The sequence below is a fragment of the Taeniopygia guttata genome, chromosome 2 (assembly GCF_048771995.1).
Source record: "Taeniopygia guttata chromosome 2, bTaeGut7.mat, whole genome shotgun sequence".
NCBI classification, from domain to species: domain Eukaryota; kingdom Metazoa; phylum Chordata; class Aves; order Passeriformes; family Estrildidae; genus Taeniopygia; species Taeniopygia guttata.
The window spans coordinates 43,608,336-43,636,329 of record NC_133026.1 but is presented as its reverse complement, the minus strand read 5'-3'; the positions used below and the strand labels follow the sequence as shown (position 1 = coordinate 43,636,329).

The window sequence follows — 27,994 nt, the reverse complement described above, 5'->3', positions numbered from 1 at the left end:
GGGGCCGCCTCCTCACGGCGGGAGGGCGCTGAGGGGCGGTGCCCGCCGGAGCGGTGCCTGCCTCCCGGGAAGCGTCGCGTTCCGGGAGGAGCCGCCGGGCCCGGCAGCCAGGGGGCTGCGGAGCGCTTTCCTGGCGGGCCCAGGCGCTCCGGGTGACCCGGCAGGGGCGGGCTGCGGCGCGGGCTCCGAGCATGGCGGCGGAGCCGGGCACGAGCGAGGTGCGGCGGCAGCACCGCTTCGACCAGGCCAGCCTGGAGCGGTACCTGAGCGGCCGCTTGCCCGGCTTCCCGCGGCTGCCCGCGGGCGCGCTGGCCGTCAGGCAGTACAGGTAACACAGGTGACACTGGTCAGGCAGTACAGCTGACACAGGTGACACTGGTGACAGGGCACGGACACGGGTGGCAGGCCCCGCTCCCCGGCCCCGGAGCGCCCCGCACGGCCGAGCAGAGGAGCCGCCCGCCGCCGCCTGCCAGGGAGAGTGGTCAGAGGTGGAGCTCTTTGCCGTCGGGACAGCGGGCAGCAGCCATCCATGGATTTTTAAGATGTATTTTGACTTAGTCCAGTTGAAGACATGGCCCAGCTCATCCGTTGAGCTCCTGGAGAAGACAAAGTTGGAGGTGGCGGCCAAAGTGACCTTTGTCACACTCAGTCTGTGGGCGGGCTGTGTGTTGGATGGACTGCCCGCTGTCCTCAAAGTACACCCACGATTGTGTTTTTGCCTACACGTAAATCGCAATTGACCTTCTCCATCTTTAATTGCACAGCAAATAGTAATGTTCATAAGCGCACATTTGGCTTAGGAAATCAATGGTAAAAGCGTTAGGCTGTCACCGGGTAAGCAAATGCACGAGAACAGGGTAAGGATGTGCCGAGATTCCCATTACTGGAGCATTATGCGGTGTGCCAGGGAGGTGCCACACCCGGGCTCCCAAGCCTCTCTGTTCCATAGAGCACTGAGTTCGTTTGCATTCAGCAAATCAGTGGTGGGGCTGCACGACTTCATGTCCGGAACTATTAGAAGTAACATTATTCTAAAAATAAGGATTAATTCCTTTGTAGGCACGACCTTGACTAACTTATCTGCAGCTATTGCTAAGGAACAGTGAACAATTTTTCATTGTCTTCTCATGTAAATAGAAAACATTAATTCATTCAATCTGCCCTACTCTTCCTATGTACCTCAGCTGAGAAGATTTTAGGAGGGGCCTTAGGAGAGTAGCTAATAGGTAAAGTCTGCTAAAATTTTGTTAGTATTTATGCTTTTACTTCTTTGTCTTGTAATTACAGTTCAGGGCTTCAGCTGGCCTAAATTCATTTTGCTCCAAGCAGAGTATTTGTCAGTTAAGCTTTTCAAACTTTTACAAACTAAGCCCTAACTGATTAGGAGAGAAAGGAAATGTAATGGGAGGAATGATGGCTAAAGTTCATTTGATTTTTATTTTCCGATAGTTGTCTAATTGTTTATTGGACTAGGTCAGAATACATCTTAAAAATGAACCAGAATAAGGAGAGAAAAGCATACAGATTAACACAGAGCCTTAAGGAAAATAAGGACCAGTGTGTTTGATTGGAATATGATAGACACGCTGTTATGAAGTGTTTTAATTGATTGTCCTTCTCTTTTACACGTGATTGCAATGGCTAATTTTCTTTGTGACTTCAACATACATTCTTTAAAATTTTACATTTTCTATAGGCTGTACCTTTAGCATAATCTTTGTATGTGATAATCAGGCTGGCAAATAGTGGGGCTTGGTACTACAATCATCAGCAATTTAATCAGAGAGTAGAATCACAAAGTGGTTTGGACTGGAAGGGACCTTAAGAATCATTTAGTTCCAATCCCCTTGTCATGGGCAGGGTAACCTTTCTCTAGACCTGGTTGTTCAGAGCCCCATCCAGCCTTCTCTGGGCAGCCTGTTCCAGTCCAGATTTGAAAAAACCCACAACACAAAACAGCTCTGGAGAAGATGCCATTTTGTTCAGATCAAGCCACAATGCATTTTGCAAGTATCATTTCTGTTAGAAGTTTACAAATTTGTAAGTACTTGAATTTTTGAGTAATTATAATCGTTCTCTCTGCAGCTCAGGCCAGTCAAACCCAACCTTTTACCTTCAGAAGGGTGGGAAGGCTTTTGTGCTCAGGAAGAAGCCCCATGGTCCCCTTTTACCTGGAGCACACAAGGTAAGTAACATTCTTCACTAAGCTCCAAACACTTTGTTTTGCAAGTGACCAGGGTCTATATACATGATGGTCCAGCACGCTGATGAATGTGTCCAGAAATGCAGTGAGTTGCTGGATTACTTCCCATGCTCACGTTCTATACGTATAATTAAACATTCAAGAGGATTCACTGTGCTCATTTATGTTTGGGAGGTATAACTGAACCTCAGTTTCTGTGTCTTCTTCAGGTCGATAGAGAATATCGTGTGCAGAAAGCCTTATTTTCAGCTGGGTTTCCAGTGCCTGAGCCCCTTTTGTATTGCAGTGACGTTTCTATCATTGGAACAGAGTTTTATGTAGTGCAGCATGTGCAGGTTGGTCCTCCTGTGTGAGAGATTTTCTTTCTCCCTACTACAAACTGCTTTTAAATTGTCTAAAGCCTTTGTGTTAGAGCCTTGCGCTGCACAATTTTGTGATATGAGAGTAAATAATCTTCTTATGTTTTGAAGAAATGCTAGCTATCAGGGATTCTCATAGATTTCAGCTTCTCTAGGGTTTATTTCGCACTTTGTTGAATTTTTTAGCTCAATATTTGACCGTTTGTTCTTGTTTGAGCTCTTGGAAGGATATCTTGAAATGAGGCAATATTGCTTCTGTGAAAAGCATAGATGAGTTAGAGGGAAAAATTCAGTCTGTAAAATGAATCTTTGGATATCCTGGAGGCTTTTTAGTATTGAAGATAGGAGCTTACATACAATCACCTATCCTTGAAAACAAAGCAGAATTCCAGTTCAAACACTAGTTTCAGAAAGAACACAGCATATCTCCATCTGGGGATGCTGTAGCTTAATTAAAACACTTTTTATTAGATTTTGGTGATTTTGAGCACAACTCTGCTGTATTGTGTCTTTTTTTTTTATCCTCTGGGAGGAGGAGTTGAATTCAGGCCTTTTCTTTTTCATTGCATCCTGTTCTGTCATTAGGTTCACTGGGAAATTAGAAATGTAAGTTTGTGGGCCAGCTTCTGTAGATTAGGTGAACCAGCTTAACCTTCCTACAAAACCGTAAATCAAGGGTAATAGAATGTAAGGGCTATGAAAATTTTGAAACCAATTTCATACATCCAAGATGGAGAATTTTGCTGGTTTTGATTACAACAAAGTGATTCCTTAAAAAGAAACCTTGTTACATTTCTAAGTAAGAAAAAGTACGATCTGTCCATTATATGATGGTCAGCACTACTCTCTTTTTAACAATTGTGAAAATGGAACAGCAAGCCCATCTTCTAAATGTATCCAATTACTTTTGAGGAGAAAAACAAGTGAATTTCTTTGGACTGTTTGAGTTTTTGTACCCACAACCCACCCATTACCATTTCCCCAGGGGTCTTCATTGGTATTTTTTCTGCAATTTAGCTTTTGAACAATATAGTAACAATGTTTTTCTGGTGCTTTCAAGCCTGAGGATACCTGGATTGAGTGCTCCAATTCAGAATTTCCTCTAGAGATGAAATATATATACTATGACCTGGGTTTACTGTGAATACCTTCATTGGCCCTGGCTGAGGAATAAAATAAATAAGGAAGGATTTTTTGATTGCAAAGGGAGTGTTGATGCGCTACATTTGGTTTTGGATGTGGAATGTATAGCTATACGTCTTTTCATCTGATGTGTACATCCCACCAAATACATGAATTATGGTATTTCTAGGGTCGCATTTTCCGAGACATCTCTCTGCCCGAGGTGGGCCCAGCAGAGCGTTCTGCTCTGTATCTTGCAATGATAGAAACTCTGGCCCTGCTGCACTCCTTTGATTTACAGTCATTGGGTCTCCAAGGATATGGTAGAGGACCAGGATACTGCAAAAGACAGGTACAGCTTTTAATGTTCTCTTGTTTTGTCTGGTCTTTGAATGTTTATTTGATTTCAAGCTAAATTGTTAATTATAAATGATCATATTTTATTAAGCTATAGCTATGAAGCTATTAAACCTTCACTTAGTTCAATGAATTGTGCACAATCTGAAGATACTACTACATTCAGATTGATCCTGTAATGCTGTACTTAGGGAATGATATGCATTTGCTTTTGGAATAACATTAGATTTGGGCTGTGTAAATAGGATTAAAAGAGATGTAGTCTTCATTTTATTTGTTGATATCTCAGTTCACATTTGCAAATGCAGAGGTACTGGGTTTTACTGAATTTTCATGCAGCATGGTGATTACCAAAGCCCAGAAGCATGTACTTCAAAATTTTGTACTCTTGAAAAACTTGTGAATCAACTGAAAAATCTGTTGGAGCATTTGTATTTTTAAGGTATCAACTTGGAAAAAACAGTATGATGCAGCTGCTCATACAGATATTCCTGCCATGAACAAGCTGGCTGAGTGGTTAGCAAACAACTTGCCACCTGATGATAATGAAGAAAGCCTGATTCATGGGGACTTCAGAATAGATAATATCATCTTCCACCCAACAGAGGTACTTGAAGTGTATTTGTACGTTTAGTAGATTTTGGCCTTCCATTGGTTTGTACTCCTATCATATAATGGGACACTTATATGTGGATTGTTTTAGTGCGTGAAACATCTTTGAAAGAAACAGTAGAAAACTGAACTCTTCTCTGTACTCTGTGTGAGGTGTTCAGGTACCTAATGCAGTCCTGGCTTTCTGGAGCGAGATAGAACCAGTGGAACCACAGAATCATAGAATGGTTTGGAGTGGAAGAGACATTAAAGATCATTTATTTCCAACTCCTTGGCCATGGGCAGGGACGCCTTTTACTAGACCAGGTTGCGCAGTAGCCCATCCAACCTGTCTTTGAGAGATACTCTATTTATTCATTAGTTTTAGCTCCTGCTTCAAAGTTCAGGAAGAAATAATTTTATATGCATAGATCCTATTGGATTCAGTGCAGCTGAGAACTCGCTTCATTGAACTACATAAGCATCTGATCCAAAGCCCACTGATGTCTGTTTTATGGCTTCAATTAACAACAAGGGCTTTTGGAGCAGGAGCTGAATGTATGATACATGAGACTGATGGAAGCAAAGGAAAATCTGCCAAAGCTGTTTAGTTATGGAGCACATGTAGATCACAGAGACCCTGAAAGTTCCCCATTCATCTTTAGGGGAAAAAAGAGATTTTTGTTTGTTTGTTTCTAGTTTATGGAAATAAATGTGTTCTACCTATATCAACACAGTTGTATTTTCATTACGTTTTTTCTGTGCTACCTGCTGAGTTGTGACCAGAAGACATGCCTGGAACTTGTGACCATGGCTGCAATGCCTACTTCATGACAGAGCAACAGATCCCAAAGATTCCTAGAGATTTTGTGCACAGATTAGTTGAAAGACATGATTTCTAGGCTTAAATGTGCTGATTGATTCCCTGACCAGGGAATTTGACTGTCTTGGGGACTATCACAGCTGTTCCCGATGGAACTGAAGGAATTGACCAAGTTGTACATAGGTTATTTTAAGGCATCAGTGGAAACTGTTCCTGAAGATGCAGGACTGACTATGTAGGAAGGACTTTTCCACGTATTTCAAGTAGCCATGGATCATGAGTAGGCTGGAGGGGTCATTCAGGTTGACAGGACATCTGGATTATAGGAATTTATCAGAATGACACTGCAGGGAGTCTCAGAACACCCTGATGAAGACACCAGGATGCTTGCAGGAGAGGCTCACTCACAGGAGTAGTAATTGACTTTCTGTTTAAGAAATTCAGCTCCCCATGTAAGTGTTAATCTATGGACAATGTTGTGATAAATTAGATTTTCTGATGCCTGGTCTGTTTATTTCTGTGCTAAAGGGCTGTGCAAAAGGACTGGGAAAGAAACATGACAGCTGTCAGTACTGCTGTTCTTTAGGATATTTTAATTCAATCATCTTTTATACTAGAAGAGTTTGGAAGTTTCTGACAGGGAGGACACTGCTCAAGAGTGTAGATTTAAATGAGATTTTCTTTGGAAAAATGCCTGGCTTTCTGTCCCTATGTGAATGTTAATTTTCTGCAGATCTTACATAGTGCCAAAAGGAATTCTTTTTGCTGTTGACAGCTAGTGTATGTTTTAATTTTAAACATAAAATAACCAAATAAAACACTTGGATATTGAGTGGGTTGTGCATTTGTGCATAGAGAGAACATGTCTTCTAGCACTCACTTGAGGTTTTTATTTTTATTTAAGGCTCGTGTTTTGGCAGTGCTGGACTGGGAGCTTTCAACTACTGGTCATCCTTTAGCAGATTTAGCATATGCCATTCAATTCTACTTTTTGCCTACATCTATTAAGGACTTAGGTCAAGGCTCTGTCTTGGGTTTCAAAGACACCATAGGTATGAAACTAATCTTTTTCTTGAAACAAATCCTAGGCTTGATTTTTATTTGAAATGTTATAGGAATTAAGTGGTAAATTCACAAGCATGTAGTTTTGCATTTGTAAAGAACTTTTCCTTTTTTTTTTTGTTGTAGCAAACATGCTGATTGTGAGGCTTTAGATAGTTTTGTTCTATCAAGCTTTGTCTTAGCTACAACATGCTACTTCTGTAAAACCTTATTTTGAACCTTTCTAAGAGATAATGGGAGAAAAAGGATATGGAAATGTAAATATATGATTTTTTTTTTTTTAAAGCCTTTTTTCCCCCATGTCAAATTATTTGCCTGACTGGAGTGGAGACAAAGGGCAGCAGGAAATGTTATGGTGATCTGAAATTCTGGCAATTCCTACTTCCTTTGGTCTCTCCATATCACAGTTATGTCATGACAAATGATAAATCATGGTGTTTACTATGTAAAAGAAATACCTCGTAAAGTTTAAAAACTGCTCAAATATTTGAAGAATAAGGTGGGAAGAAATTATGGAAAATGTCGAGCATTCTAAAAAATTTTTTTTTTTTGTAGAAACTCCTTCCTGTGAAGAACTGGTTTCCATTTACTGCCGCTGCCGACGTATTTCCACTACTTTACCCAACTTGAATTTTTTTCTTGCTTTGTCCTATTTTAAAATGGCAGGGATAGCCCAGGTAATACCCTCACATTTGCTGAAATGCCACATACCTTTGTGTGTTTGTGGGTAGTTCATTTAGTCATGGGTAATAATCGTATGTCTATGCTGTTGTCAGTTGGCTTGAGGGACAGGCTGAGCTCGTTTTCCATATCACATGCAGACATTTATCTTTTCTTTTTTACTTTTCACTTTTCCACTACTACTTTTTTGTGATTTGCCTTTCATTTGGTTTAGCTGGGATATGGTTTTAACTCTTGTGCAGCAAGGATCTCCATTATATCGGATACATACCAAAACCAGTATTAGCATATCCCAGTGAGTTTTTTCCTTTTAAGACCAGGTGCATTTAAGTGTTACTTTTATATTTGAAGAAATCACCAGTGTGTTAAAAAGACAATTTGAAGAGCATAATTATACTATATATGGCTTTATTTTGGTTTTAGGGTGTATATGCCAGGTATCTTATTGGAAATGCTTCTGCAGAGAACAGTCATGAATTTGCAAAGCTTGTGGAGCCTTTGGCAGAAAGAGGATTAGAGCTCTCAAAAAGGTAAGAGTGGCCTAGACTACTGGTCAAAGGCAAGGCAAAGCTTTTCCAATATCTCTGTTTATTTAAGTGCCTGTCTAAGACAACTTATGTTATTATGAAGGAAAATCTGGTCTTGTTACTGCATTGAATGTTCTTCCCTAGGTCATCCTTCAGCAGCACACAGCACAGCATTTCTGGAGAGCTCTTCCATCAAAGTAGGAAAGGCCAAGAAATTTTGCTGAAGGTTAAGCAGTTCATGAAGCAGCACATTTATCCAGCTGAGAAGGTAAAAACTTTTCTTTAACCTGTTTATAAATGAACATTTTCTGGCTAGACTTTATAAAAATGTAAAAATACGTCTATAAGTCATATCTTCCTGTTTTTTTTTCCAAAACAGCCTGATTTTCATGCAGTAATGATTGTGGCATTACAAAATATTAGCAGAAATCATTATAAGACTGCATTATTTATTTTCAGGATTAAAATGTTGTATGTATTGTTAATGATAGTTATTTTTTAAAGTTTTGAAGTTCAAAACATTCTATTTTTAGAAAGAGTTGCTTTTTAAAGAAAGTTGCCAAAATACTTGTTAGACTAAGAACAACCTAGAACTCTTACATACTGAACTAAAACACACCTAATTAAAAATAGAAACTGCTGATTTTAACTATATGAAGCTGAATTTTTCTGTTTCTTGCTTTTTAGGCTGTGACAAAAATGGGATTGCATAATGTATAATTCCTGAATATATCTAATACCAATGAATGTTTGAGATATACACGAAGTCCATTGTTAGTGGAAGGGAAAATATCCTAGGAAGGTTAGGAATTTCCACTTAGAAAGTTGGTTCAGCTTTTAGCCTCATGGAAGTACAGATGGCTTTTGATGCAGTATTTTTTTGTTTTGACTTTCTGATTTTTTTTCCGACTCAGGCAGAAATGCAGAAAACATCTTAATCTAAAAGTTTAATGACTACATCTACTACAAGGAGGGGTCAACAGTAGTAACTCTTGATATGCAAAGTTTCTTAAAAAGTATGTCTGTGACTGAGTTGGGATTGTAGTTTCAGATTCTCCAAGAAAGCCTTGCAATAACTGAAGTATTTGCTTTAAAAAACAAACAAACCACAAATAGCCATGCAAGTTTTTCAGATGAGTTGTGTTGTGCTTGGATGTTATTTCTGGTTACAGGGATTGTGAATCAGGACTTGTAAATTCTACTTGGCCATTTGTCTTTATTGTGTCATTTTCATAATGGGGCACTACTTTTATTCATTTTATAACTAGGTCTGGGCCAGATTTGAAGTTCTGTGTCTCACTAAAGCATGTTTATTAAAATACTAAGATTACTGAATATAAAGATTCACTTAAAACTAAGGACTGGTGTTTGGAACGACTGCTTATGTTATCTGTTAAGGAATTATTTTGATAGGAAGAGAAAATGCTTTTTTTGTTGTTGTTTTTTTTTTTTTTCTCACAGTTAACAAAAGATTAGCTGGGTTATCTGAAAGATTAGCTGGGTTATCTGTCTGATTCTTAACTGTCAGTACATCAGGCTTTTTTTTGTTGTTTTACTTTTGAGTTTGTGCCTCTTGTGTATACTGTTGGTAATAGGTACTTTTATCTCCAGAAAATACGGACCTCCTAGGCAAGCATCACATACTTTAAACCATCCCAAATAGTTCATATACTGATTGGAGTCATGATATTTAAAGTCTTGCAAATGAATAGAACTTCAACTTGCACTTCTACTGTCAATTATATATTTAATTTTATAATGCAGCCAACTATATAATGTAAACCTGTGTTCAATATTTTTTACTTGGTTCCTTGGATCATAGATCTGGAAGAGATGTATTATTATTTATGTGTTACATGTGTTCTTAAGTTAAACAGCACCTTTTGTTTCTCCAAGGAAATAATAAAATATTATACTGAACATAGACATGCCGAGGACAAATGGAAGAAACCACCACTGCTGGAGAGGCTAAAGGTATGGGATAACAAATATTTCTAGCACTCTAGCAGTAAAAGAGCACAGACACAGAGTATAAGAGTGATTGGTGTATCCTGTTGGAGAAGTTACTTTACGTGAAAGAAACAATGTGAGGGACATGAAAAAAACAATTGTGAGGAGCAGTGAAAAGAAAGGAAGAGAGAAGTATGGAAAAAGTGAGAAAACAAATGAGAGAGAAGAAAAACAAAATGAGGTCTGAGAGGGGTATATCTGAACTTTAAATCAAAGACTGAGCCTACAATTTCAGAATAGCTATTGAAAAAAGCATCATATGTATTGGACAGTAAGGTAGGCAGGAGCGTGTTGCAAACCAGAGTTTAATTTTTTTTTTATTACTTATTGCTGATGTTTTTTCTGTTGATTCTTGCGATAGGAATTGGCCAAAGCAGAAGGTCTGTGGAACCTTTTCCTCCCAGATGTCAGTGGTCTCAGCCAGCTTGATTATGCCCTAATAGCTGAGGAGACAGGGAGATGCCTTATTGCTCCTGAAGTTTTCAACTGCCATGCACCAGGTTAGCAACCTTGGTTCAGTCCCAAACCTATGGCACTGGAGCATTAAAAAGTTGGGTGTCTTACACTTTACAGGCTGTGTGTCTCGAGCAGTAAACATGACAGCTGATTTCTTACAGACACAGGGAACATGGAGGTCCTCCACATGTATGGCACTGAAGAGCAAAAGAAAGAGTGGCTGGAGCCTCTCCTTGAAGGGAAAATTAGTTCTTGCTTCTGCATGACAGGTAAGTTTTTCTCCAGAAGAAAGTTAGAGCCAATTGTTTGAAACTTCGTGTAGTGTACGCAGGGAAAAGTAGGAAACTGCAAGTTGTGTGTTACAGTGGACATTTCTGTGCTAATTCAGTATCAGTGAATGTGCTTGAATATAAAATCATCTCTGAGGTGTGAATGCAAACTGGAGCAGACTTGCTGCCTTTCCTGGTAGTTGCCAATTTTCATGGTTACAATAATTAGTATTTGCTTTCTATGTATTTTTAGTTTAATTTTTGTACTATACAAATAAATAAGTAAATACAATGTACGTATTTACTATACAAATAATAAATAAAACACAGTTTTTAGTACCAAACAGCTTTACAATAGAGCTTAACCTTCCACAAAATTATTTTCAGTTTCTATTTTTGCTTGGGAAGAACTCAGGAGGAGAAAAGAGGCTGAGGAGATATATAACTAACTGTTACCTGTAAGTACAATGGAAAGATAAAGGATTTTAAAAGAGAAGGAAAGGAAGAATGATGATTGCAAAGGGTGGTCCAAGCCAAAGAACAAATATATTTAAACTGGCTATAAATAACAGATTGTTGGAAAACAACAGCCAGCAAGGGTCTTCAAAGTGTTTTTCTACTGGTAGCAAAGCAGTGTACTTTTAATAGAGTATATCTAGAGCCCTATATTTGTGGAGGTTGTATTACCTTTATATTTAATCTAGTGGTTTGTTTTTTCCTTTTAACACAGAACCTGATGTGGCTTCCAGTGATGCCACCAATATGCAATGCACCATTGAGCGAGATGGGAACAGCTACGTGATCAATGGCAAGAAGTGGTGGAGCAGTGGTAAGTGTGGAAACCTAAATAAGAATGGCTAAGGCTAGAATTTTTTCCAAGAACTATTTGTGCTCCATTTCTGAGATGAAAATTTGTCTTCTCTTGAGGAAAGGCAATAGAATGTAAAACAACAGCAGGAGCTGAATTAAGCTTTTTTTTATGAATCAAGGATTTAAAGATTCAAATCAAGTTGAGGATTTGGCCCCTTTTTGTAACTTCTGAATTTTCTTCACAGAGTGAATGCTGCTCTTTTCTTAAAACATTACCTCTTTCTATCAGTCAAATTACACATTATGACTTTGTTTTCATGAAGCTGTCTTTGGCAGTTTGTGTGAGAAATTTGGAAGTACCGTGTAGCTACAGTAAAACATGGTTGCTTTTAAAGTAGCCTGTGATGCTGTTGGACTGACTATTAAAGGAGATTTTCTTATGTTATAATTTTATGTTATAAAATCAATGCATTGTACTGTAAGTGGCAACTGTCCCTGATATTGTGGTATTGTTACTTTTTTTGCAAAACATGTGACAGCAACTTGAAAGTCATCATTCCCTGGGAGTTTGGAATCCAAGTAAATAAACAGAGTTGTTAAACTTGAATGTTTCATTTATGTACAGGATTGTCACAGCTAGCTGCTCATACATGCTTCTGCAATACTTGGAGTCACCAGAAGATAGATCTCTCTCTCTGTTCTATTCCTGTAAAACTGGCAGCAAAAAGAAGCATGGAATCTTGTCTCCTGACCCAAGAGTGTTGCTTAACTGCTGGCTTTTTAGCCTTTGCTCTGGGTCAGTGTCTCCCAGCCGTGCATTGCAGTCCCTGAGGAAGTAATGAGAAAGTTTTAGGGGGGTCACACACAGAGAATAATATTCATAAAGTTAGTTATGTGAATTATAAAAACGAGAGTAAACATAAGACAGCATGATTTATTTCTAAGAAATACAATTAGGGCAATCAGATTTGCATAAAAAGCACTGCAATTCCAAGAAGTTTGAGAAACGTGTTCATTTGGCTCTGTATTAGTCTCTTTTTCTGACTGGCTGGGAAGGTTTATTTTTTGTTGTTGTTGGTCTTGGTTTTGGTTGGGGTTTTTTAATTTCTGGGACAAAAGTTGGGACATTAAAACCTTGGATGTGTAGGAATTCCAGAAGCCTGGCAGACTTGTCAGAATGTCACTCTGTATTTGTGAAGACGAGTCATAAATCACAAATGCAAGGAGTTAGTTACTTCATGAAAAAAGTGGGATTTCTTATTATGCTCTGCATGTGTACAGTAAATCCAGTATGGCTTAAATAGGTCAGATTTATGGTGTACGTGTAGAAAAACCGGTCAGGCACTTCTGACTTATCTGTTCATGCCCTAGTATTTCTTAAAACATTCTGGGCAGACATTCTGTAAGCTTTTGTCATCCAAACAGGGAGAAGAGGCTCATGTCTTGTTTATGCTACTGTTGTTTCTTGTCTTTCATTTTAGAGCTTTTTGTTCCAGTCCATAATTTTGTAATTGGGAATGGTATCTAAAAATGAGAGATTCTTGTTGGCTTTCCTAATCTGTAGAGGAGACATTTTGTCAGAGCCCACAGGATGTTTGAAGACAAGGGCAGTATGCTGTAACGCCACTTCTTCATTTTGAAAACTAATCTAGCATGTCAGTATGTTTGAAATGCTTCCAGTGACTCATGGAAAACTGCTGTTTTCCTGGAATCCCTGCCAACACTGTGGCAGGGGATGGCCTTGGTACCTCTCTGTGTAAGATCTGTGAATCCATAAGCTCCATATGGAATGAGAACCTCTCTCTTTTGTCAAGCAAGGCCTCTCCCATTTGCTGGTTGGTAAATGCCTGTGGTGAGAGATGTCAGTACCTACTAAAACAAAACAAAAACAAAGATAAGAAAAAAGACAAAACAGTGCACTTTTTCTATTCTTTGATTTTATTGTATTTTCATATATTTTAGCAGATACAGTTATTGCAGTGCTTGATTAATTTTAACAATTCTAAATAAAAAATCCAGGCCTTGTATCTGAAGATAACCTGAACTTTTTATTACATTTATAAAAATCTAGAATAAGCCAGCCACCCCTGGAGCACTGGTCTTGTTGAAGTTTAGGGTGAGCAGAAGAGAAGAGATGACAGGTATTTTTTTCTGTAGTTATAGAAAAGGAGTTGCTGGGGTGTTTTTGTGGAGGATGTTGTTGTTGCTATACATTTGTAGAAACACAAGGCTTTCCCTCCTATTTCTCCCTCTCAATTCTCAACCATAAGCTTGTACTTAATTTCAATCTGCAAGGATATCTATGGAATGATAGTTGAGTTGAGAAATGGAGCTGAGCTGTTAGGCAAAAGTTCTTAAGTTTTACAAAATAGTTGGAGAAACACAAGACTATTAACCTCTGGTACAAAGGTTCCTGTTGTTTGATTGGTGATAGGTTTTTTTCTCTGTTTTAATCACATGTACAGGTTGTTCATTACATGGTTACTTGTTGGGAAGGATGAATAAATATGATGGCCTGGCAAAAGATTTACAATAGCAGTTACTTAATTGCCTAGTACTGTGACACTTTGAAATTTGGGTTTTGTTGTGGTGGGTTTATTTTGTTTGAGTTAGTTGATGTTTTTTAGTAAATATCTCAGGTTGTTTCTAGGGGGTTCAGTATTCAGTTCTTCCTTGATTCTGATAAACACATTCCACTTTGAAGTGCTTTGTGGTGTATTGGCAAGTTCAGAAATTCTTCTGAAAGCTGACTTGCAGAGAAACAGCTGTAGAAGCAATACCCCCTGGAATTGCTGGAATTAGGTAACAGTTCCCTTGGTTATGTAAGATGATAGAAGCAATAGAGGGCCTATATAGTGAAACTGGTTGTTTCTTCAGTAGGGTCTTCATAATTCATAGAAATTTCTTCAGGTCTTCCATTCTGCTGTTGTCTTCTCCAGTACCCATAATTTTTTGCGATTTTCACGATGTGCATTTTGAAAGAGGCGCCCAGGAAGGCGTAGAGGAGAGGGTTGAGGCAGGCGTGGGACAAAGCGATGCTCTTGGTGACCTGGAGTGCCACATCCATGATTTTACTGGTGTGGCAGTCTGTAACCAACATGTAGATGATGTCTATGGCTCGCCACAGCTTCACAATGTTGTAGGGTAGCTGGGTGACAATGAAAGTAGCCACTACTGCCAGCAGAACCTTGAATGGTCTGGACTTCTTAACATTTGCAGACCTAAAGATTGCCCAAGCAGTAGCAGAATAGCAGATCAGCATTACTAGGAAAGGAAGCAGAAATTCCAGGATAATTTCCAGGATTTGAATGGTTGATTTTAAGAGTGTTTCCATGTTCATCGGAAATACGGGAAGGCATTCGTTCCTCTCATTATGTTTCTTGACTTGATTAAATATCAGCTCTGGGATACTGAGGAAAGTGGCAGCCAGCCAGACACAGATGCAGGTAACACTGCAGTGTTTGCCAACTCTTCTGTGGTCCTGGGAGTCAGAAGTGGCTCTGTACCTATCCACGCTGATACAGGCCAGGAACAGCATGCTGGAGCTGAAATTCATGGTGTACAGAGAAGAAGTGAGCTTGCACATCGGGTTTCCAAGTTCCCATCCCTGCACTGCATTTGCAGCCCAAAAAGGGAGGGTGAAGAGCAGGAGCAGATCAGCGATGGCAAGGTGCATGATGTACACGTCTGTCTTGGTCTTGGGTTTCTTGCAGTAGGCGTAAATTGCAACCACTAATGAGTTTCCAGCCACTCCAACCGTGAAAGCAAGTGCATAGAACACTGGGAGGAATAATTTCCTGAAATTTCTCACATCACCTTTTTCACAGAGAAGCTCATAGGTATTGTAATCTATAAGAGGGTTGAGATCATCCTCCTCATCTTCAATCCAGTAATCTGTTGAGTTATTCATATCTCAGACCGTGCAAAGCTACAAGACACAAAAAAGTGGGGAGAAGGGAACACTAAAGAAGGAATATCAGATTTAAAATTTCTAAAATTTCTGTTGAAACCTAAAACCCTTCTTCAGGGCTGGTTATACATCTCAAATTTAAGGAACTTGGATATTCAGAATACATTTGTGAATAATCAAAGGGAAGCTAGACAGTAACAGAAGCAGAGCAGACTATCTCAAGTTCTCACATGAAATGGGTAACTGAGAACATCAGTGTGGGCAGTACTTGTAAAATGGATTAAATTGAAATGCTTTCCTTACCCTTAGCATTTGAGATTGTAAAATGCTTGGAGTACCCCTCACTGATTTTTGCATTTGGGTCGAGGAGCCATCATTGCATTAACTGCTCCGGCTGCGTTATGTTTGACAATATTCCATTGCACATAACTCTGTCTCTACCTTTATGGGGTTGGAATTGCACCTTCCCCTCTCCAGCCTCTGCAAAGCAAAGGAATACCAGCTGAATGCTGTAAATGCTGTTACAATTAGGTGTATAAGGAATATGAACAGATTACAGTTGAGACAAGCAGCTGCCTCCTGTCATAAATTTTGACAAATTTTGGATATGAATATAGTTCAAGGAAAGTGTTTTTGTTTGTTTCTCAGGTACACTGTATATGCCCATTACAAAAAGCACAGCAGGGGGTTAGTTGCTGAACCGCAGCAGAACAAGCTTAATTTAGTCTCCATCCCACAAAGCAAGCCATGCCCAGGTGGAATTTCTTACAGAAGCAGATTGCTGTGGGTACACTGCATCTTCTGGATGCTTCTCAGGATGTTAAAACAGAAAGGAAATTTATCACATACAAACTGACCACAAGTACCCAAACAGCTCCAAACTCTGCTGGTTTTTCAAATACAATCTCATGATAGATTTACTCTGTAAACACTGAGGCTGGCTTCCCACTGCCAGCTTAAGGTTGAAGATTAAGTATTTGTATCTTCAGATTGCGTCTGAAGCAAGTTCATGTCCTGCATTATTTTCTTCTTTTCCTGCAACTGTGTTCAGTGACTAATGTGCTGAAATTCTGTCTGGTGTAAAATACAGTCCTGCAGTACTCTGTTCCCTTGTAATAAATGGGATTAAGGTTTCTTAGAAGCAGTAGCAAAAATCAGGTGAGAATGAAAAATATATCCCCATTTTGTCATCATATGCAGTGTTCAGAATTTGAGGTCAGTATTGCTGAAAGCAGATCATTATCTGATATTCTGCTCCAGAGCTACGATTTGGTTTTTTCAAGCCTGAAAGAAAAATGCAAATACCGTTTCTGTTTCTTAGACAATTGTTTAAATGAAGGGCTGCCAAGTGTCTCTTAAAGTATTTTAAGGAAAAAGTAAGTTGCTGATTGATCTCATAATAAGGAATGCAGACTAATTAAATAGAGAGAAAATAATAATTTTAATTTTTGTTCATTTTCCCATGATTTTTCTAGCCAAGTTTTTTTTGGAAGTGTATTAGTTTGAAATTAACTATCTGGTTTGGCTCCATCTTTAATGACTTTGTTGTATTATTCTGTTAACATTTCAAAACACTCCCCATCAAACTTTAAAAAATTATTACTCCTTTTTAAGTCTTGCAATTTGTTCTTTATTGTTGCCTTAATGAGATGTGCAGAATGGAAAAGCACAGTCGCTCTACTTCACACTTTGGCAAAGGGATGTCTGTTCTATGCCTAAAAAGCTTTGTTAGCAGGATTCTTCAGCAGCAGTAATCTTTTGCAGCTTTGTAGTACTTTGAGGAGAGATTTAATTATCAACAGCAAAATAATTTTTATTATTTTTTTTTTTAGTAGAAGGAAAACTGCAGCACAAAGAGTTTAATCCATTTAGCTGAGATTTGAGGAAAAATAGAGGTTAAATGAAAAGATTTCATTGTGGTCTTAAAAGACTTAATACAGAACATTTAATCAAATTGAATCACTGGCAAATTTACTTTAAAGCAAACCAGTAAACATTTCAGGGAAAACTTTAAAAGTCTGTGTATGACAAAGCAGCTTGGCTGTGACTGTGCTCCGCTGCCTGATAAGCTTTTGTCTGCCCTGAGTTTACAACAGAAACAAAATTATCTGAAATGTTTTGGCTTCCATACCTGTTCACATTTGTTTTTCCTGGTAGGGCTGTTTCTCAGGCACACGTGCATGTGCCCATTGCAAACAGCCAAGCAGTCCCATGGGAGTCAGGCGCTGAAGAGTGGTGGAAAAACTTAGTTTAGTCACCATCCCACACAGTGAGCCATGCCCATGTGGAATTTCTTAAAGAAGCAGATTGCTGTGGGTACACTGCATCTTCCAGCTGGAGCTTCTCAGAATATTATGACAGAAAGGAATTTTATCATGTACAAAGTGCCCACAAGTACCAAAACCGCTCAGAAGCTACTGGTTTTGCAAATAGTGTTTTCTAGGAGGTATACTAATAAATATATTAAATCTGCAATTACATATTTTCTTGCAGAATTATTTCAGCCTTGCAGTCAGATAGAAATTCAGTGTTTCTGTGTGTTTAAACTTGATGTGGGATTGTATGAGTTATGGTGAATTAAATCAATATCCCTAGTTTAAACAGACAGGTTTTTTCCTCTGATCAATTAAGCAGTATTCTGTCCTGCTCCTGAGCAAATCTAATTTTGATGCTGGAAAGGAGACATGCCTTTGTGAAATGATATCTCTCTGTAAAGCCAACTTAACTAAGAGTAAATGTATGCAAAGAAGATATCATCCAATATGCAGAGCAGTAAGGATTAAAACAAAACTAACCTTTTGTCGGCAGACGAGTAGCAGGTACTGCAACTGAGACGTGCCTCAGTGAAGTGATCTGAATTGCTCTGACAGATTGCATTTTGTCTTCAAACACCACACCCTCATGTGGAAGTCCGTTGCGCTTTCATTTTGACTTGACAGTTTAAAAAAAATACTTTTAAAAACTGTGCTTTCCTAGAGACTCTTCTTGTGTTGAGCATGTACACTTCCTACGTTCCTTCCTGTTCTAACAGACTATGACTGCTCTTTGGAAGGTCAGGACACTCTGACTGCTTCTCTTTATTGTTTGTGGTTTTATTCCTGGAAGTCCAAATTTTTTATACATCATCAAGAGGCTTTTATCAAACAACACATTAAAAAGGAGAAAAGGGTAGAAAGGAGGTGCATCTGGGGCTGAGATACTGCCCCAGACACCACAGGGAGTCACTCATTCTTTCCTCAGGACAGTACTGCGCTTTTGATGGCTGACTGTATAAAGTTTTAAGGGATCCTTACATCCCTTCCTTAACATAACTTTTTAGGGGATACAATAGAAATATGAGTTGCTTTTTGTTACTTTTTGTTTGAGGTTGGGGAAAGGGTTTTTTTCTGTGTCTGAAACCAGAAAGAAGGCAAGTAGCAAATTGTCAACCAGAGTAAAAGCAGATAGTCCTGCATCCTGGGGGAAGAGTTCTCAGGGGCTTGACTGTTGCCAGTCTATCTCATAATCAAACTAGTGACCTGTTTGAATTATCCTGGATTGGATAACAACCTAGTGAGCTTCAGTAAATGCAATATTAAAGCCCAGCAACAGAGAGACATATTAAGAAGACCAGAGGTCAGATTCTGGGGGTTTTTGGCACTCTGGTACACCTGCCATGACTGGATTAACCTTCTGTCTGTACTTAAATAGTTTTGAAATATATGAAACGAAAGGTTCTTAAAAATGGGCAGCTAAGAATGTAATGGGCAGATGTTTTCCACATGCTATATTTTGTTTCAGAATGACAAAGTGGGCTGGGAAAGGAATTACAGTCTAGAAGAACAGTGCCACAATATTTGTGCATATTTTTGCAATGCTTTCATCTTGAGTCATCACAGTACTTCAGTGATGCTCTTCACAGTGGCAGATAAGATGCTTGAGCTCCTTCCCAGCCCTCTCCTCATAGATCATGTCATGGCTTTGAGGCCTGAGCTATATCTCTTTAAAACAAATGAAACTTTCAGTTCTGGATAGGCTTTGTATCAATAGGGTCTCCAACAAGATGGAATAATCAGGCTAGAGCTGAGAATGCTCCCAGGGAATTTTGTGCTGCCTGCAAAAGTGCCCAAGAGGTTCTGTGGGCAGGCTGTAGGAAGGCCATTCATGTGAATCCTGCCTTGCTTATTGCAGTTCCTCAGCTCCTTGTAATTTCTCAGGGATGCACGGAGGACCAGAGTAAAGAAATAATATTGTCATGTGTGTATTTCAGTACGGTCAAAAATAACAAAACTTATTTAGTAAGTAAGAGTGAGTACAAAATGGGTCTTCCCTAAGTAAAAACACTTATGGCTGTGTGAGAGTGGCATAAAGGCAAGGAAAAAAACATTCCTAAGCAGATCAGCTTCTCTCACTGCTGCCATCAGAGCCTGTGAGCTCCAGCTGGGAGTGACCAGCAGCCACATTCAGTGGCAGGACTGCAAAGCCCTTGCAGCTGCACAGCCCCAGCATTGCATGTTTGCTTGCAGCTACAGCATAGTCTTTGCTCTCCATGAACCAGCTGCCTGCACTGTTATCTGGAGAAAGTTGAGATAAAACTTTGGAATACAATATGCTAGTGGGTAGAAATTACTGTAGGCTCTTGGTGGGATGTGCCTGTGTGTGTCCCTTTTCTCCATCAAGAGACTCCCACATTCCAACAATCATTACCACGCTGCCATCTACCCTACGTGCTATGAAGAGTTCAAAAGTATAAGAAGTTAGTTAAACCGAAGATGTTTACCAGTGTAGCAGCATTATGGTCTAAAAGTTTTGGTTTGTGCAGTCATATACATTGAAAACTTTATTGAAAGCTCATCAGTATGGGAATATGATTAAAACTGACCTTCTGAAATATCTAGTGTTTCTTCAATTGTGAGTTTTCTTTCTAAAACTACTTCTAACTCCTACCAAAATAATTGGCTTCTCTGACTCTTCCTCTCCATCCTCCAGCAATATCTTTGAATTCTGTAAGTGATGTGAAAATGTCATTTTCAAAAGGGATGTTTATTCCATTCAGGCTGTTTGCATTCCGTCCAAAGCACTGGAGCTTTTCAGAGTCTTGCATTACACCAGAACTTTTTTTCTGTCTTTTATGGGTTGAAGTGACATAAAATTTATTTTAGTTTTTCAGGACTTCAGACTCTAAGGAGTGGAAGGGCCAGGAATCTGGAGGTATTCATTTGCCTTCCAGAAATGTGTACAAATGATTTAGAATATCTAACCAGATGTCCAGCTCTCAGTGAACTCCTTGCTGAGTTCAACATGAAGGCTTCTTCTGAGGTTCTGTGAGTGTTTTTGGGTTGTTTTTTCATACAACATGGTTAAGTTTGCTCTTTGTTTTGAAGCAGAGATTGAGGATTGTTTACAGAACAGTTTTTCAGGAGTTTCCAGAAAGTCAAAATATCTTTTGTTGTAAACCTCACTTGAACATAGGTCTGTTTTAGAAAATAGCAGTTGTGCAATTCTTTACCTTCCATTGAAAAGGAGAAGAGTCAAATACCCCTTGTGCAGGGGTGGCATTTCCCTGTGCAAGATAGTACCTGGCAAAGAATATGTTGAGGTCATTTGGGGTTGATCAGCTGCTTGTTGCAGTTGCCCAAGTGAGCCAATTGTTTGGGATCCAGTTTGTTTTGTTTTGTTTTGTTTTTTCACCAAGTTGATTTATGCCCCTGCCCAAAGCTTTTCACGGGGATTTTTAGCTTGTTGGCATTGTACACCTCATGGGCCACTCTGTAAGCCCCCTCTAGAGACAGTGGCTGAATACCATTTTGCAAAAGAGGAAAGTAAACATCTGGCAGTCTGGCCCTCCAAACAGGCAGTGTTCATCACAATTAAATACATCTCTCTCCCACTTCCCATCACAGTGGCTGTAGGAGGAAGTGGCTCAGCTCAAAGCCAGGTGGTTGTATTGTCCAGACCAGAGTCTCCCAAGCTTTGTCAGAACAGCTGCCAGAGAAGTCATAAAGTTGTATTTGCTTCTAACATCAGAACAAAGCCAAGCTGCTACAGATCAAGCCTTGAACTGAATCTCTACAAAGCTTGTCATCTGCACTAAAAAATTACTGATTGCTATACCCATGAGGTATTTTCCCTAGCTTTATTGTTTCTGGGAGGCTTTTAAAGGAATGACAGCATCCTTTGGTACTAAGAAACCTTTAAAGAAAAAGACAGAGAGGATTAAGGATCATAGAAATGTTATTTTAATCAATGGTAGAATCTTCTTCAGAACTAGTACATTAAAGTGCTGTCTTTATGCTACAAAGGCTTAATAAATATGTCCATAATAAGAAACATCTCAAGTAATGTTATGAATGGCTTGAAATGCTAGCAGGCTATTTTCAGGTAACAATTTTCACTCAGATCTTTCTTCAAAGTGCAATCTAAAATCATTTTTGTAAAGAGGGAGAAATTCTGCATTCCAGAGAAGCTCTGCTGAAGTAGTAGCAAAGTTATCATAGTAACCCTTTGATAGCCTTCTCTGCATAATTAAAGGGCGATTGGTGTTTCATTCCCACATAGACCCTCCAGTCTTTGTAAGTTGAAGAAGTTTTTTTACAATTTTACTTTTGAAATGGCAGCATGCCACCTTGATAGATGTGCTGTTGTATCACACGTATTTGCTCAGCTGAAATGGAGACTGAAGTAATCAGATTCCATTTCAAGTACCTTCTTGTTCCCTTTTCACAGGAATAGGTGATGAACCTGGAGGGTTTGGATGTTTGGCTTTTCATGTTCCCCTTCCCACAAGTCAGATCCCTTTTACATGTTAAGTATTAATATGTGTTTTGTTTCAGTGTGATATTCAGAAGATAAACACAGGGGTAGATTGCATTTTCTGCCTCACAAAAGGAAGGGAGTAGGGTTTCTTACTATGAAACTTAATTTGATTTGACATTGAGATTTTATACTAAAAACAGTTTTTGTGTTTGCCACTTTTTTTAAGGTGCTGGAAACCCAAATTGCAAAGTGGCAATTGTAATGGGCAAAACCAAAAACTCATCAGCATCCAGGTAGGAATTCCTAGGAGATTCAGAATTCCCAAAAACTTGTTCCCTGGAGGAGTCACTCCTTGCAAAAATTTTATTAAGTGAAATGCCATTAATTGCCTTGACCAGTTGGATGTGCTCCTAAATTAGAGGGATGTTTTAAACCTCAGCACTTGTCTCTTGTAGCCTGAGTTTCTGTTTTGCTGTCAGAATCTGTTGACTGAGTCCTCCTAACCTTTCCACTGTTACCATCTTTCATTGGCATGTTTCCCACCTTTCTCCATTGCACCAACAATGCACCAGTATTTGTGCAGCTGTGTGATGAATTGGATCAGGATATTTTGGGAGCTTCACTAGCTTTATCTTGGTCACAAAAATTTTAGTCTGCATCAGTTTTTTAGTCTGCATCAGTTTTTTAGTCTGCATCAACAACCAACAACTCTGGCCTACAATTTATTTTGGAAGTGTAGTGTATAAAACAATTAACACCAGGAAGAATGAAATAATAAATAATAATGCTTAAATAATAAACCAAAAAATTTCAGAGCTTCCTTGAACAGAATGGGTACAAGTGGCACATCAGAGACCTGAAGTTACTGATTAAGTTTTCCACAAAGTTATCTGTAGATACAGAAAGCTAAGTCTGAAACATGGGGAATTGGTAAGGTGAAGCTGTGTAAGCAGAGAGCACTGCACATCTTAAAGCAGACCTACTCATTTTATTCCTATACGTGTAAATACAAGCTTTACCTCTTCTTCTTTGACAAAAACACGTTCAACTTGTTACTAAATTAGAATTGCAAGCTTTTGCAAAAATTTATACAAGTAATGAATAAAATGCTACATGTCTGGTGCTATTAACATCACACAGCTTGTAATACAAAAGAATTGTGACATTTATATCTAAGAGGGATTTTAGCCCAAATCCCATGGATAATCTGAAGTTTTTAGGTTTGGCTAGGTTCCACCAAGAAGCAATCAGTAACTTGCACACAGCACCCAGGAAGGTTTGCCTGGAAATTTGTACAGACAGTGGCATATGTTGAGCTCTTAGAAGCTGAAGAGAAGTTAATGGAGGGGATTATGTGACACTCCACTTGCTAGAACTGGAGACTAAATTCAGAGACCTGGGGCATCACCTCCAGTTCTGTGTGACTAAAAACTGGCCTTAAATGTTCTGAAGGAATGTAAACATGGGGATGGATTTCTCTTTCCTAAACTCTAGGCAAGCCAAGATTCTGATAAACTGCTTTTGAGAACAAAACAGAAAGGTAGAGGGGGAGGAAATGACTGGGTGATACAGAACTGTGTACACAGAAGTGACAGCAGCAGGAGTTTCTCAGTCATGGTGCATTAGGTGCCACTAATACATTTTCACTTGTTGACTGGTGGGTCAAGAAGGCACACTGTGTGGGCAGGATGGTGCAGGTGGTGCAGGTAAATCTCAGCACTGGCTTTATGCAAGTCCTAAATTGAGGAGGGAAAATAAAAAAACCAGAAGGGGCAGACAAAAGGGAGGCTCAGATTTAACTGTGCTTTTTGTCTTGATCAGGTACAATCAGCACAGTATGATTATTGTTCCCATGGACACCCCAGGGCTGAAGCTGATAAGACCTCTCTCAGTGTTTGGCTACATGGGTAGGTGATCATATTTATTATCAGCTATACATGTATTAATTTTTTAGCAGGTCAGAAGCTGCAGTTATACTAATAAATATTGTGAATGAAATAAATCAGTAAAAATGGATCTGTAGAAGGGCTAGGAACTGGAGGCCTATATTTTTATCCTCCTTCATTTTACCCTGCTGTTGTGTTTTCTATCTTTGTAGATGAGATCCATGGAGGACATTTTGAGATACACTTCAATGACGTGCGAGTACCTGTCTCCAATATAATACTGGGTGAGTTTCAGCACTGATTAATTTTTAATACATACAACAATGAACCAAGCTTTATGAGACAGTGGTTTGTGTTATGAATCACCTGAAGTTATTTTAAACATCTCAGGTCAGCTGAGAGAGCCCACTCTTCCTTTAGCAGCCTACCTGCTGCTTGAATGTCCCTTATTTAGAACAGAAGGAGGCAGGGCAGCTTTGGCTGTCATGCAAGTATCATTGCCTTGAAGTAGAGCAAAGCAAAGTCTGTGTGTGCTGTTCTTCCCCCAAAAGCAGCTCTTGTAGACTTTACAGACTTTTAGAAAGAATGTCCTGATGCACTCCATGGTCTGTACTTGGCAGAACTGAAAAAGAAGTAACAAGCAAGCCAGCACTGTGATCCCCTGCAGGGAGAACTCTGCTCTATTTCTCTCACTTAGTGTAGATCTTGATTTCTTCTATTTCCCCTCTGGTTCTTTTATTTTGCTATGGGACCACTTCTGCTTGGGTCTTGGACCCTTTCAAGAGGGAATCCACGGAGTCTGCAGAGCCTGTTTTTTCTTTCCAACCAGGTGAGGGCAGAGGGTTTGAGATAGCCCAGGGCCGGCTGGGGCCGGGCCGGATCCATCACTGCATGCGGTCCCTCGGTGCGGCCGAGGCCGCTCTGGAGATCCTGTGCCAGCGCGCGGCCCAGCGCGAGACCTTTGGCAAGAAACTCTATCAGCACGTAAGCACCGTCCCTCTTTGGCTCTGTTCACACACTCCACACGCTGACCCTTGTTTTGCCCACACAGCCTTGTGGCTCTGTGCCCTAATCTTGAATTCCTATTCATAAAATTTTGGGTGACAAAGGGAAAAAAGAAACAAACCATATTGCAAGGCTTTTCCTGATCGATTTGGACAGGTATTTTTTTCAGGCATGCAGTTTGTGTTTCTGTAGCTACTATCTGAATTAACCATTTTTGTGTATCCATTCTGTCACCTGGCTGTTTCCATTCACAATCACAGGAGACACTGAGGGGTCTAATTTTCAATGAAAATTTTACTTCTTTGATTAAATATTTATAGTTGCTTTTGAAAGTACAGACCACATCAAGGGCAGATTGGAGATCCTTGCTCTTACCTTGCTCAGGATTGACATACTGTTTCATGAGCAAGAGCTTGCTAAAATAATAAAAAATATGACAGTCTGTTTTATATAAGAACCATCAGAGTTTGCTAGTTGGCCTGTCACATTTCAAATGTTCCTTAATCTCACCCAACAGCTAGGATGGCTTTATTGAAAAAAACTAGTAAAAGCAATGGAAAGAGGACATTGAATTAGTATCTGGCACAGATGGTATTGAATTGTTTGTGCAGATCCAGAGGGAGCGATTTTACATATCTGTATTTCCAGTCATGTAATTGCCCAACTTCCTTTCACCAACATAACCTAGAATGAGTAAGAGGTGCATGAGCCACACTCTGGCTCTCAGAAGCTTGTTGAAGTAACAGTGATGTTTGATGAAGCCACAGGCCTGACCTGGAGGCAGCTGCCAAGCCCATGCAGGTTCTTCACAGTGAGGATGGGTGACAAGGTGGGGCTGGTGGCTTCCTTGAGTACCAGTGTGCCCGTCCCCACCCAGGCCATCATTTATGACCCCAGGAGCTGTTAACTGAGAAGAACTCAACACCCCACCCAGGTTCAGATCACCTTTGCTGGCACCAGCCAAGCTGGGCTTCCAGACTGCACTGAAGCAAGTGTTGCACATTTGCTTGTGTGTCCTACAAAACCAGCCCTAGAATTGTGTCTCTGAGGCTGGCTCAGGCTCCAAACAGCTTTTGCACTGACAAGCATCACACATTTGTTTCTCCTGTGGTATGTTGGCTGCAGGGGGGAATTAGCCAAGAAGAGCAGGGCTGCCAAAATCATAACTTTATTTTGGATACAGAGAATTTATCTAATTTATCATCAGAGGCAACAGGCACCACCCTGCAGCTGTTTGCTTCTATGTGTCACACACCACCAGTTTAAGCAGAACAAGGAATTCCTCTCCCCTTTCACTCCCCTATTTCTGTATACTGGGGTTTATTATATGGAGAGAAGGCTGTGAGGGATGGCAAGGGGTAAAGGAAAGCAGGGAGGGAAAAAGCAGCTATGGAGGAGCTTCAGGAAAACAGCCAGCACACTGTAGGGTCTACTCACATGCCAGAATCCACAAGTTTTCCCTTTTTCTTGTTTCCTGGCAGGAGAAGAATTGGTCTATCTTTAATATTTCTGTTAGTCTAATGCTTTATTCTGCCTGATATTAGATATGCTTTAATTTGCACATGAGTGGCTGTAGGTTGACTGAATGTGCTCATGCTAAGGAAGAGGGGCAGCTCCATGTGTGCTCAGAGGCATTAACTGATGTCATGATGTTGGCTTTGGGCTCTGCAGGAAGTTGTTGCCCACTGGATTGCCGAATGCCGTCTTAGCATAGAACAGGCTCGCCTGCTCACGCTCCATACAGCCCGCAAGATCGACATGTTGGGCAACAGAAGAGCAAGGAGAGAGGTAAATGTTATTTTTTGGTAGCTAGGACTTGGTGGATGTCTGTGCATTTAGCTGGTTAAAAGACAAGGTAAAACATATTGTTAAATATTATTATTGTAAGTGTAGAGAATAACTCCATGTTGAAAACAGCCTTAAGATATGCTTTTAATTGTCAGAAGACTGGCGAGTGATCTCAGCTGGAAACAGATGAATCTGTTCAAGCATTGCTTGCTTGTCTCAACATAGTAATATAGTTTTGAGTGACTGGAAACAGTTTTACCGTACCCTGGGAACGGGAACAGCAGAGCTCTCATCCAACCCCAAGAGGAAGGAATGTACTGAGAGATACCAGTATTCAATAGAAGTGTTGGGTAAATATTTCCACTTGCTTATGAAACTATTACTGATAATGTGAGTTCTTCTAATTACAGGTAGCCATGACCAAAGTGGTTGTTCCACGAGCTGTACTTAAAGTGATTGACTGTGCAGTTCAAGTGTGTGGTGGAGCTGGAGTTTCCGAGGATTTTCCTTTGGCATTCATGTGAGTAAAAGAAGATTTCCTATAGATTCTAAGCATTTCTTTTACGTTTCTGTTACAATTTGTAACACCATTACACGGTGTTTCACCTCAGCATGAAATAATAGTGTGTGTCCCTTTAAGCTATAAAATTGAAAACAATTGTTTTTCTAGTGCAATTAGCCTTACAGAAAGTAAAAGCTGGCACTGAACCTAACATAGTTCTTGTCAGCAGTGAAGAGGATGTGCTTCTAAAATGTAATGTTACCTCTTATGGCCTTGGGGAGAAGCGAAACTTCTGAATTCCCAGCCCATCCACCTCAATCCGGTCAGAAAGATTTTGCTGCAGTATCTCCCATGTGATAGCAATTTTCAAAGCAAGGAGTGTCAAAAGGGCTGAGAGCTCCCGTGTGAGCCTGTGTGGCTGCTGTGGCAGGTCAGGAGCCCAGCCCTAACTCAGCTCTCCCCCACAGGTTCGCGTCCATACGCACCTTGCGCCTAGCAGATGGGCCCGATGAAGTTCATCTCTCAACAATCGCAAGGTGGGAACTCCTTGATCAGTCCAAGAAACTCACTGCAAAAATCTAATGTCAGCATAAAGCCTTCTCAAATGGAGGGAAGATAAGGGAAAAGTTTCAGTGTAATAATGGTCTCTAAGGTAAAACTGAATGAATACAAAAACTTGATTCTAACTGAAAGCAATTCTCTCACTATTTTCACTTATTACACTTAATAATTATGGGCTTGCTTTTAAAAATTTGTAGAATGCCATGCAATAATTTATCTGGGTTTCTTTATAATGCCAAATAAAATCTATTTTCTAACAGGCTTAAAGTGCTTTCTTTGTTCTGAATCTCAAAGCATTTCATCCTTTTATTGTAGACAAAGCAGTTTTGAGTAAAAA

The 27,994-nt window shown here is 39.7% G+C and overlaps 2 protein-coding genes across 4 annotated transcripts; one reads left to right on the top strand and one right to left on the bottom strand.

Moving 5' to 3' along the window:
* Positions 1–44: 44 nt before the first annotated feature.
* ACAD11 (acyl-CoA dehydrogenase family member 11) lies at positions 45–27,918 on the top strand. 2 transcript variants are annotated; one of them, XM_002198680.7, is made up of 20 exons: positions 45–328; positions 2,086–2,185; positions 2,413–2,538; positions 3,875–4,036; positions 4,484–4,648; positions 6,360–6,507; positions 7,073–7,194; positions 7,622–7,728; positions 7,870–7,993; positions 9,622–9,699; positions 10,097–10,235; positions 10,353–10,460; positions 11,191–11,289; positions 22,142–22,208; positions 23,737–23,822; positions 24,014–24,085; positions 24,631–24,785; positions 26,478–26,594; positions 27,005–27,114; positions 27,564–27,918. In XM_002198680.7, exons 1-20 carry the CDS (start codon positions 192–194, stop codon positions 27,676–27,678), a joined length of 2,337 nt encoding a protein of 778 aa, XP_002198716.5. In that variant the 5' UTR covers positions 45–191; the 3' UTR covers positions 27,679–27,918. The 2 variants fall into 2 exon arrangements, with proteins under 2 accessions (XP_002198716.5, XP_072781899.1); XM_072925798.1 differs by lacking the exons at positions 45–328; positions 2,086–2,185; positions 2,413–2,538 and adding an exon at positions 2,237–2,377.
* On the bottom strand, positions 13,191–18,062 carry ACKR4 (atypical chemokine receptor 4). Of its 2 annotated transcripts, none has more exons than XM_030265092.4 (2): positions 17,976–18,062; positions 13,191–15,198 (listed from the first exon to the last, which is right to left on the bottom strand). In XM_030265092.4, exon 2 carries the CDS (start codon positions 15,178–15,180, stop codon positions 14,119–14,121), a length of 1,062 nt encoding a protein of 353 aa, XP_030120952.4. In that variant the 5' UTR covers positions 15,181–15,198; positions 17,976–18,062; the 3' UTR covers positions 13,191–14,118. The 2 variants fall into 2 exon arrangements, with proteins under 2 accessions (XP_030120952.4, XP_072781900.1); XM_072925799.1 differs by lacking the exon at positions 17,976–18,062 and adding an exon at positions 17,312–17,398 and having other exon boundaries at positions 13,987–15,198.
* Positions 27,919–27,994: the final 76 nt, after the last annotated feature.

Coding starts and splice junctions, on each gene's coding strand:
- ACAD11 (XM_002198680.7), top strand. CDS start 192: ATGGCGGCGGAGCCGGGCACGAGCGAGGTGCGGCGGCAGCACCGCTTC. Junction 4,037..4,483: donor CAGGATACTGCAAAAGACAG/GTACAGCTTTTA, acceptor TGTATTTTTAAG/GTATCAACTTGGAAAAAACA. Junction 26,595..27,004: donor ACAGAAGAGCAAGGAGAGAG/GTAAATGTTATT, acceptor TTCTAATTACAG/GTAGCCATGACCAAAGTGGT.
- ACKR4 (XM_030265092.4), bottom strand. CDS start 15,180: ATGAATAACTCAACAGATTACTGGATTGAAGATGAGGAGGATGATCTC.